We start from the raw sequence: 11,644 nt of genomic DNA on the forward strand, positions 1-11,644 counted from the left end.
TTGAACTGTTCCAGCTGTGGTTCCTTTAAACCCAACAAACTCAAACTCCTGCCCATGTGTAGAACACTACAAGATCTAAGACAAACACTTTGAATTTCAAGATAAACTAAATTCTTTTGACTCTAATAAGGGACTTTAAGAATAAACTTTCTATTTTAGTGACACTGCTGGGTCCCAAGGTGGAGTTTAGACCCAGCCTTCACCTGAGCTGTGCCAGGTAGGGTTTTTTCCTGATAAATTGCAGAATTAGGTGGGTTTTGTCCATTAGGTTGCAAATAGTCTCCCAGCAAAGAGGAAACAAGATCTGCACCATGTTCCATCAGTTGCCACCTGCCCATAGAGGAAAAAACCCCAAACCCAGCAAAAAAGACATTTTTCCATCCTTTCATGGTGGACAGCACTCAGTGATGGAGCAGGTGATGGAACAGAGGTAGCACATCACAGGCAGTCAGGGTAGCACAACAGGTGTATCCCGAATATGCTGCAAACCAAACAAAAATTATCTGTTATCTAATAGACTCAAATAAAACCATCTCTCTACCACACTCGTACATCCAAGCAGGCACTGCATATTTTATTTTCCAACAGTATAACCCTGAGAGAGGAGGGGCAATTAAAGTCACCAGGGAGGAAGGTGAGCAAGAGGTAACTGCTGTTCTTTCAGCATCCCGGCACCAGTTCTGGAGACCAGAGACTCCAGTTTTTCCTGCACTATTAATGGCATGAGTTGTGTTTCCAAGCAGTACTGGCAGCTCATCTTTTAATCCAGGTAACTCATGTCCCCACCACAATATCACCACATGTGGGTATTCCTACCCAGCACATGTGCAGCTGAGTCCACTAAGCAGCAAAAGGACCACCAAGGAAATGTCCTTCTCTCAGCAGGACATTGACCCAGGGACTTCTTGGGTGACCAGTGGTGCTGTGTCAGTGATGGTCCCCATGAGGATAAGGATGTTCTTGGTGAACTCAGAACACCTGCAGAACCAGCACAATGGGGTGTCCCAATGCCAGTCTCAGCAGGCAGACACGATGCATGGACCTCACCACGTCCTGCAAGGCAATACACATTGTTAAGGTTAATGAACAGGGCAACCTGTTTTGTGAAACACATTGGCACACCTGAATTTTTAATTTTAATTCCCTGCCCTGAAATACAGTCACTGGGTATCTATTTTAAAAGCATGGGAAAAGAAACACCCACTAGGAATTCATATACTTGTCCACATGAGGCAAGACGTGAGTGATGTGAGCAGGACGAGACTCCACAGATATCAAGGGGAAAATAATACATTCCTCAATAAAGCTTCTCTAACACTTAAAATTCACGCATTCAGAAAGATGGTTTCTGGTCTGGAGTCCCACAAATTACAGTGGAGATACATGACAACTAAAAATTAATTTATCATCCCTGTCACACTGTGGAACTCCTGCTGAAACCCAGAGCATCCCACAAGCAGGAGCAACCTCCTCTCCACCATCCTGACACATGCCCAAGAATCTCCAGTCTCCCAGAATAAACTACCCCAGGCAGAGCTGGAAAACTTTTGCTTCCTTGACAGCACTTCCCCAGCTCTGCTACCCTTCTCTGGACACCCTCCAGCATCTCAATGTCTTTCTTGTAGTGAGGGACCCAAAACTGAACACAATTTGAGGTGCAGCCTCCACACCTTTGGATGAGATTCAAGTTATGCTTCCTCAGGGAGGATAAATAAGTGTGTACTGCTGACTGTTGTTTCTTAAATCACTTGAGTTAATAGGCAAGAAATGCATTAAGATTAAAAAAAAAGAAAAAAAAATTAGAAGTTCTGGAAGAGAGGAGTGACCTAGAAAATCTAATTGTCCTCTGAACAGCAATTGCCCTAAGTTTGGAAGCTAAGTTTACTAATTAAGCTGAAACAGTAGATTTTAGTGGTGCTTACAGTGCTAATTTCAACTCCTCTTTAAACCATGAGTCTCCAGCAAGTCTCTCAGCAATAACAGTAAAATGTTTTGCATAGGAATGCCTTACTGAGGGTCTGCAAAGCACCTCAGCTCTTCCTGAAGAGCTTCTTCCAGAAGCTTCTCCTCCTTCCAGCTGCAAACAGCCAGCCATCGTCCAAAGGCTTTCAAGACCAGTTCCTCCAGGCTAAAAGCCCGTTCCTGACTTTTGCCAGCAGCAGACGATTTGTGGGAAAGGGAAAACCTTCATCTCTCCCTTTCCATGCATTCTCACAGTCCTTAACCACTCACTGACTTCAATCTGAAAGCATAAGGGTCCCTATTCCTTCCAAACACTTCAGTGTTCTGGGTACCTCAATCATTTCCCCCAAATTTAACTGTGTAGCAGAGAATATCTGTCATTAAAATCACCAGTCTTAGTGTCTCCGTGTGCTAGTAGACAGGAAAAAAGGTAAAATGCAGGTATAACCTTGGATTCCAAAACATTAGCAACGTGTGGAGCAGCAAAGAGACAAAGCATCACTTTCTGACCAAGGTATTTTCAGAGAATCACAGTCCACACAGCCCATGGAAAAAGATTATCCATATCACTGCATCTCTGGGGACCAACAGCACAGACAGACCATAGGACAAATTCCTGCAAAAGGAATCCGATGTTATGTAGGAAAATAACACAGGAACAGCATCAGTTGGGTCAGTGTATATTAAATAATGAGGTCCCCGGTAATTAAACCCACCCAGACACACATCCTAACCCAGCTTGGAGAGGCAGGGACAGCAACAGAATGGAGTGTCACAGCTCTGGATTCCCACCCTATTTCAGGGTCACCCGTGTCTGTCCTTAGGACACAAGCAGCACATGCAGTGATGGTTTTGGGGGGACCGTGTAAACTTTCCTCATCGCTTGCACATCACCCAGTCATGGAATCCCAGAATGGTCTGAGTTGGAAGCTTAAATCTCATCCAGTCTCACCCCCTGCCACAGCCAGGGACACCTTCCACTAGCCCAGGTTGCTCCAACCTGGCCTTGGACACTTCCAGGGATGGGACAGCCACAGCTTCTCTGGGCAGCCTGTGCCAGGGCTTCACCATCCTCACAGCCAAGGATTTCTTCCAGTATCCCACCTAACCCTGCCCTCTGGCAGTGGGAAGCCATTCCCCCTTGTCCTGGCACTCCAGGCCCCTTCAATGAGTTTTATTCCCTTCCAGCTTCAGTGGGACAGGTGTTACAGAAGATGCCAATCTCACACTCAGGCTGGCTGGGAACTGCTCTACAAACACAGCTACAACCACAACAGCCTCATGTCTTCTTTCTACTCCATTGACCCAACCAACCTTGGTCATATCTCAAATACAGGACAGCTCTATCACCCAATACGATGACAAGTAATTTTGAGCGCTCTGTCCAAAGAAACCCTGTTGGGCTTGGAGCATGATCCCACTAAACCTGATAAAACACACAGCTGGATGGTCGCTAAGTGTTTGCTCTTATTTACATCTATTCAAAGAAAAAAGAAACATCCTCACTAAAACCTACATTTTATGCAGCAAAACCCTCAGTAAGAGATTCAGCACTGCAAAGGTAACTCCAGGGCAGGAAAAACAACCAGTAAAAAGTAACATTACTGATCAAAGGGGAAAGAGATGGTTTTTGCCTTTCTTTTCAATCAGAGCTCAGTACATCAGGTTGTGACCTCTGCACGAAGCTTCCCGTTAATGGCAGCCAGTCTATAACAACTTGACACAGTGACCCTACTTCTGGGCCCAGGAGGATTATTAACAATCAGAGCATATCACAAGCTCTCACTCTGGTACAGGAGATCAACATCAGCCCCAGTTAAAGACAACCAGATCCTGGAGAAACCAGTGCTCAGAGGGCCAGTTTGCTTTAGAATCCCAAATAACTGTCATGTCTGTGTGGGTGCCAAATGTGGGAGCCCAAAATGCTGCACTCACCTTGGTTTCTTTGCTCCTCAAGGTTCTTTTGTGGACAGCTGCCAGCAACAGAAAGCATTCATCTCCTTCCAGCCCTGCTCCAAAAGGAGAAAATACAAAAATAAAATACAAGAAATAAAATAAAATACAAAAATAAAATAAAATAAAATATGCCATGCTTACTCTTCCAAGGAGCTCCCATGGGGCTGGGACTTGCAATCACCTTGAGCCAAGAAGGATGTTTCTGACCATCCCAAACTTGCTTGAGTTTTTGGAGCAGTGCAGCTCAGCAGGGACGTGTCCAGACTAAACAGGCTCTTGCACTCCTTAGAGGAGGACAGTAAAAGTGTTGAGGGATAGTAAAAACAATGCTGTTTGTGCTGCCTCGTTCACCCAGCCCAGCCCTCAGCCAAGCATGTGGCACAAACATTTTAGATGCTGATGATGAACTTTTTGATGATGATTAGTGATGTTCCCTCACTAATCCTCCTTAATGACATCTTTGAAATTTGGTTTTGATCTTGGTGACGGGAAGCACCTCCCCACACTGTTCTGCTGCAAACCAAAGGAGACACCAACAGCAAACCAGGCACCCAGAACTGAAGGGTTTTTTGGAAGTGACCAGCTCCAGGAAGGGAATAAAGCTGTTGGAGAAAAGCTGAGATCACTGCAGGGGTCTCACTTACCAAGACTATCCATATGCCCAACCCCTACCAGCTGAAGCCACGATCTTGCTTTAAGGGTCTCTCTCCAAGCTGGGCCCTGCCCAGCAAACACCCTGTCTCCCAGACACACCAAAATCCATGCCAAACCTCCTTCCTCACCTATCTAACTCTGCTAAACACAAGCAGGAGAGCAGCTGCCTGCCAGTGCACACAGGGCACCTCCATCCTTTCCATCCACTGCCACCCCCCAGGCAGATGAGTCCATGTTAAACTCCACACAGTCCCATCCCTCCAATATTTCATCCACCCCCAAACCATTCTGAAGCCAACGCTGCCTTAGCCGTGCCTTCGGCCTCGAGGCATTGTATTCAAGAGATCCATCAAGATGGTGTGTTGAAGTACTTTATTGGATACTCTGCACATTAAGCTTTGTACAAAAACCTCTCCATTAACACCAGAGTGAGCGACAGCCACCAGGAGCTTTGAACACTGGCTCAGCTCCCTTCTGAAGAAGCAGAAGTGAAAGTAATGTTAAAAAAATAGCCAGATTGGCCACACCAAGTTGGACCCCACCAGCAAACCAGCCCTGCAGTCTGAGCTGCAGCAGTGAGGATTAAAACCTCCATCCCAGACAAGTCTGGTTTGCTCTTGTGACCAAAGGGATGCACAGAAAAGGCTTCACAACTCCTGCTGTGCTCTGCCTCGGGGTCCTGCCTCCCACTTCCGATGCTCCTCCATCAAGTGCCACTGTAGTTTATCAAGACTAATTAAAAACCTCATCTCAAGAGCTCAAAGCCAGCATGGAAGAAATTTTCATGCCTGCCAGGGCCTCATTTGTCATCCGAGCTGCTCTCGGGCAGCAGGGCACTGCGGGAGCCCTTGGTGCCTCTGCGCAGGCACAAACCACAGTCCAGCTCCACGTCGATGTCCCCAAACTTCAGCTGGCAGGACTCGTTGCAGCTGCAGGAGAGACAGTGACAGCGGTCAGGTGTTTGTGAGCGGCAGGAGCCGTCCTTGGAAGGCTGCTAAGGACTGTCTGCCTGCGGTGGTAGCCAGCTTATCCTTCCCGGCCGAGCCACACTTGGACACTCATGGACACCCACTTTTCTCATCCCATGACACACACCAGTGATGGATTTCCCAGCCTAGCATGGGGTCTAGGGATTGCTCCTGGCCCCCCAGCTCCTGCACTGCTCCAGGCCCCCCAGGCCCCTCTCCACCACGTACCAGCGGGATGCAGCCGCGTTGGTGCCCACGACGGCGAGAGCGCCCAGGTAGTGCCAGCAGAAGCACATGGTGAGGAAGGTCAGGTTGCTGGGATCGCTCTGATCCCAGCCTGGTCCTCCCCAGGGAGGGGACAGCACAAACCCAATCTGGTCATAGACAAAAGAGATGTCAGGCTTTAGCACATCCCTCCTCTTTTCCTCCTGATTTTAGCCAAGCTGTTGCAGCTGACTATGAGCACAATTAACCCCAAGTAACACCTGGAGCATGGCCCTCGGCACCCCCAGGCACCCTTGTCTCTCCAGACTGACATAGGGGTGGGTTTCAGGAGGAGATGGATTCTCTGCAGACAATCCTTAGGGTTTGCAGGGCAGCCCAGCATGCCCAGAGAAAGACGATATCCCAAAGGTGACATTGCCAGGCTGTGCATTTCCCCCTAGGCCCAAAGCTGGCTGATTACATGAGAGACTTCCAGATATTTCCAGTTACATGGAACAAGCAGAGGAAGAAAACGGACCTAATGAAATGAATAAAAACTCTTGATTTTGGTTTCCATCTCTTTTGGGCTCCGATTTCCATTTTCCAGCCATTTCCAGGTCTGTCCACACTGCCTATATTACACATGCACTTCTCCACAATGACAGCTCTGGCACCAAACCTCATTTCCTCTTCTTATTTACCATGATACGCCAACCAGCCTACACGTTTAACCCCAACAGATGTGCCATAAGGGGCAGAGCAGCCCTGCTCCGCTCATCTTCCTGGGTGCAAAGCTCAGAGAACAATGAATACACGTGGACCTGCCAAAGCCAAGAGCCCTGCAGAAGGAAGGAGCTGGTCCTGAAGGTCTCTAGGATGATGTGGTCTCGGAGGAACACCTCCAGGAGGGCACAGAGGGCTCCAGCAAAGATGGCCATGGCCAGCAGGGAGTGGAGGTGGTGATCCAGTGCAGCATCGCTGTAGTCACGGAAACAGAAGAGCAAACCTGCCAAGATCCACACTGTGTTAGCAAGGACACTCTGGGATCTGTTCTTTTTAAAAAACCATCTGAAAACAAACAACACTCTAGATTTTGCCATGATCTGCCTGGTGGGAAGAGCCAGACATCAACCAGGTTGCTGTCCCAACCTTCACCCTGCCAACACCACACAGCCCTGGCACTTGGGTCTGTTCTGCCCCCCGAAGAGCCCCTATTCCTGCAGGGCCCCCTGTGCCCCAGCCAGAGCTGTAGGGCTGCCAGAAGGAACGCAGGGCTGGGGACCTTGAGCTCAGAAGATGGTGGGGAGCTTTGCATCAGAATTTGTCCCTCTGTGCATCCAATCAAGGCGGGGGGACAACACCTTTTTGTGACTCCAGAGAGAGCCAGCTGCTTGTCACCAGGAGCAGCACATCCCTCGAGCATCCCCTGTACACCTGGGCCACCCAGCTGGATGGAATCCTTCCTATGGTCGGGTTCACATTTAGGGAGGAACAGGGAGGGGGTGACTTCAGCACACAGCCAGTGCCATCACACCTCCACAAACCTTCCAGCTCTGCCTGCACGAAGCCTTGCTGGTCCCAGAACAGCCCAGGAGCTGTCACACATCTGTCACACATCCATGAGCCCCGTGGTGCATCCCTGTCCCGTGTCCTACCCTGCCCCAAGCACCAGGTGGGGCTCACCTTCGATGAGCAGAGCCACGGACAGCGAGAGCCGGTCCAGGCCGGGCGGCAGCTTGAGCCGGGACTGCGAGACCATGTCCATGATTCCAGAGAGGAGGAAGAAAAGGTAGATGGTGGAGTAGTGCCAGTGGGTGAGGTCTGTCCAGCTGTGCGTCTTTGGGCTGTACAGCTGCAGGTGGGGACCGGTGGGGACAAACTGCTCTACCAGGATCCCTGGACAGAGAGGGGAAAGGTCACCCTTGTCTTTTCACACAGAGGAAAGGACAAGGCTGCAGGAGAACTTCCCTTGCAGGGCTGAAGCCCAGAGGAAAACATCACAGTGTGCCACCAGCACATCCCCAAGCCCTCCCACACCAGCTGCAGATGTTTCCCATTACAAACAGCCCCAGTCTTATGGGACAAAGCAGTTGCAGCATCATTAGATATTGGGGCAGAGACTCATCATCATCTCTTACCTACTAGAGCAAAGAGAGCTTTGAGAGCCCCCTCAAAGATCTCTGCACGCTGGGTCCCAGAGCTTGGCTGGCCCTCAGCATCACCTTTCTTCCTCAGGTACTTCAGGGGGTACCTCACGGACCACCAGAGACCAAAGGTGAAGAAGAAAGTGCCCCGGAGGGCACTGCCGAGGAAACTCGTTGGCATCGGGCTTGTGTTCTGGACCTGCAGGGACAAACAGTGCCTGGGGACTGACCCAAGGGAGATGATGGACTGCTCCCTTGCTCAGCATCCTCAGGGATCCACATCCCAACAAAGAGGGTGTACGTGGCTCTGCCATCAGCTGCGAACAAGGTGGGACATCACGCGGGGAAGCTGCCACTCTGCCCCACTGTGCACACGTGTGTGCATAGATGTGGCTGCACACATAAAGTCATCAGGACTTAGTGCCAGAGAACAATATATAATATAGCACCCAAAAAAGCGTAACACCCGAGAAAACATGACAAAGTTTTTCCTAATAAAAAGCAACATGACAATTATTTCCTTAGACCATAAACTCCCTCCAAACTAGGCAATTACCAGGGTGTGAATCCAGCCCTGGATTCAGGAGCTCCAGCCAGCCAAGGCTTTGGCAGGAGGAAGCAACCCAGGAACCATTAACATTTCCAAAAGGAGCCTCATGTATATTCCATATAACCTTTGTTTGACACAAGGGAAGAGATTTCATCTCCAGAGGAAGAGATCCAAGACTAAAAGTCTTGACATTAAGTGGGATCAATGCCACTGAGCACCATGCAGGATGGAGAGGAGCAAAGGTACAGCAAATTTATAGCCTGCAAAGTATTTAAGCCCATACCCAAATTCCTAGAAAAAAATCCCAGTGCAGCAAGTGCAGAGGGAATAAATAATGATATAAGTGCTTAGAGCAGTAAGCCTTTGATATTACCTTGGGGTGGTCTTGTCCCTTCCAGTAAGACCTCTCTCCTTGCCCTCTGTAAGCTTCTACCACCTAAGGAGGACTCACTTTTCCCCTCCACGTGGTTTTCCGGTCCTTTTCTACAGCTGGGATGCGCAGAGAGGAAGGCATTACTCATCCCAAAGCTCCCACACCGACCTGCCCTTGCATCACAAATCACATCCTCACCGTGTTTATAAATACCAGAGCAAATTGCAGAGGCTGGATGAACAACTCCAGCACGTTTGCCAAGTCCTCCCACACTAGAAAGTAATTAGGCACTGCAAAAGGAGGGTAGGATGTGGCAAGTGCCTGGGGGGAGGGAGAGCTCTGCAAGACATCCCTGGTCGGGGCTGCAGCGCCCAAGTTGGTTGGACTGGCTCAGCACTGAGTAGCAACCGTGGGTTTGGATGTGGAAACCATCATCATCCATTGCATCTGTGGGACACAGACAATCCAGGGAAGGCTCAAAACTGTGTTAAGGTTTCCTTCCAGGAGGGAAGTTACTAAACAGTCTTTCAGGGAGGTGAGAAACGCCCCGTCCAGGAGCTGGTTTGAGGACCAGGGATGGCTCTCTGCTCTATTTTGGGTGCCCACATTAGGGTGAGGTGGCCCATGCCCCAGGAGAACCCAGGTCTTTCCTGATTATAGCCTGGACACCCAATCCAGGGCACTTATCTTCCCTGCACAGACATCTACATGCCAGAGTGACTAACAACAAATGCGATTAAAGCCCATTTAGGCAGCACACAATTGCACGATATATAACCAAATTTTACCATTGTCCTGTTGTGACTGCCAGGGCAACAGCCTGGGGCTGGAGTCAGGAGCATACCCTGATCCAGAGACATGTCAGGAACGTTAATGTGACATGATTAACTGGAGGAGAGGAGAGCAGAGACATCGCAGAGCCCAGAAATGACAAATGACATGTCCCCCCTGCAGCTCCAGAGGGTGCTCCAAAGTCACAGCAGCATCCAGCATTAACCCAGAGATCCATCGCCCCACATCCACCAACCATCCCCCCTTCATCTGAGTGACCAGCAGACCCAACCCACTGTTCCAGAGCTGTCCCTGGGATCTCTTACCCTGACCATCCCACTCTCCAGCAGAGCAGCCTCGCTCTACAGGGCCAGGGACCCTTTTGCTTTGAAACCTCTCAGCAGCTCAATCCAGCAAGGCTTTGGGGAGCTGCCATGAGTCCCCTTTGCTTCCCAGCACCTGGACACAGCACAGAATCATTGAATGGTTTGGGTTGGAAGTGATCTTAAAGGTCTCGTAATCCCACCCCCTGCCATGGGCAGGGACACCTTTCACTAGACCAGGTTGCTCCAAGCCCCATCCAATGTGGCCTTGGACACTTCCAGGGATCCTGGCATGTCCTGGGACATCTCTCCCTTAGCAGGGATATCCCAAACCCACCCTTAGTCAAGCAGAAATGTGCATGTAACCCACTCAAAAAACCCCCACCTTCTTTTATAAAACAACCACTCTTTTGCAGTGAAACCAGACATGTTTCCAAGCAACAGTCCATTTGCACAGCTCATATACTTGAAGCACAGGAAACATCCACAGAGCCCCTCAACCAGCCCAGCGAGCCCAGCCCTTACACCCCTCACCCCCAGCTGCCCCCACCCCGGCACTGAGCCCACACTCACATAAAAGCTGATTAAGCTTCCAGTGAGCAGAGCCAGGGAAGAGCAGAGACACAGTGTTATTTATTCCTCCTGTGAGCTGGTTTGTCTGTCAGAGCCCCTGAAATATGGCTGCAGTCAGAAGTTATTACCTGAGCTGCCCTTCTCCCCCCACAGCTCCCAGGCTGTGCTGCTCTGCTTTAACATCCATATGGGAGCTGCCTGCTCTGCTTAGGAAGCCTTTCCTGACTGCTCCCAGCCTGCCCAGGTTCAGCTCAGGAGAGACAGCATTCCTGCCCAACTTCCATACTCTCCCCCGGAGCCATTGCAGCTCCAGATCCATCACTATTCATGATTTTGACCCCACTTGCCCCAGCTGATGAGGGGGGATCAATCCTCAGAGGGTGCCATCCCTGTGGATACACAAGCATTCCCTACAAGCGCCCCATCAGCATCCCAGAATAGCCAACTTGTACACAGATGGCAAGACCAGCACCTGGCCATGGATGTTTGGAGGGTCTCCCTTATGTGGATCCTCCTCCATCCTTGGACACTTCCAGGGATGGGGCAGCCACAGCTTCTCTGGGCTATCTGGGCCAGGGTCTCACCACCCTCACAGCCAAGAATTCCATCCCAATATCCCATCTAACCCTGCCCTCTGCCAGTGGGAAGCCATTCCCCTTGTCCTGCCACTCCATCCCTTGTCCCAAACCCCTCTCCAGCTCTCCTGGAGCCCCTTTAGGCATTGGAAGGGCTCTAAGTTCTCCCTGGAGCCTTCTCTTCTCCAGGCTGAACAACCCCCATGATGTACCTCCAAAACACAGTGAGTTCCTAAAAAGGGGATAAAACCATATATTTCTGGCAGACTGCCTCCATCAGCACCATTCCACCACCATCATCACCCTGAACTTTGGTCTCCGAGAGATGGACTCTCCACACCTCCCTTCTTCCCAAGCTCCAGCAGCCACAACCATCCCATGACACAGCTGCTCACTGGTGTATGGGTGGAAGAGTTTACCTGTGACTCCTGCCTGTCCTTCTCCCTCTCCAGAAGTGTCAGCAAGGAGGTTATTACTCGGAAGAGGCAGATAAAGGGAGAAGCCAACACGGGGAGGTGGCCCTCAGACAGGATGTTTGGAGCTGAACATCCTGCAGGCCAGTTCAAAGCACGCTGAGTCAACCAGCTTTCC

General features: G+C 50.2%; 1 protein-coding gene across 1 annotated transcript; it reads right to left on the reverse strand.

Moving 5' to 3' along the window:
- Window positions 1-4,939: 4,939 nt before the first annotated feature.
- On the reverse strand, window positions 4,940-9,002 carry TMEM45B (transmembrane protein 45B). The gene is made up of 6 exons (XM_051812473.1): window positions 8,812-9,002; window positions 7,883-8,087; window positions 7,428-7,640; window positions 6,566-6,750; window positions 5,769-5,914; window positions 4,940-5,501 (listed from the first exon to the last, which is right to left on the reverse strand). The coding sequence occupies exons 2-6, from the start codon at window positions 8,067-8,069 to the stop codon at window positions 5,372-5,374; spliced, it is 861 nt and encodes a 286-aa protein (XP_051668433.1). The 5' UTR covers window positions 8,070-8,087; window positions 8,812-9,002; the 3' UTR covers window positions 4,940-5,371.
- Between the last annotated feature and the right edge of the window lie 2,642 nt (window positions 9,003-11,644).

The sequence above is a fragment of the Manacus candei genome, unplaced genomic scaffold, assembly GCF_025592945.1.
Source record: "Manacus candei isolate 608988 ecotype Guabito, Panama unplaced genomic scaffold, ASM2559294v1 h1tg000086l, whole genome shotgun sequence".
In the NCBI taxonomy this organism is placed as follows: domain Eukaryota; kingdom Metazoa; phylum Chordata; class Aves; order Passeriformes; family Pipridae; genus Manacus; species Manacus candei.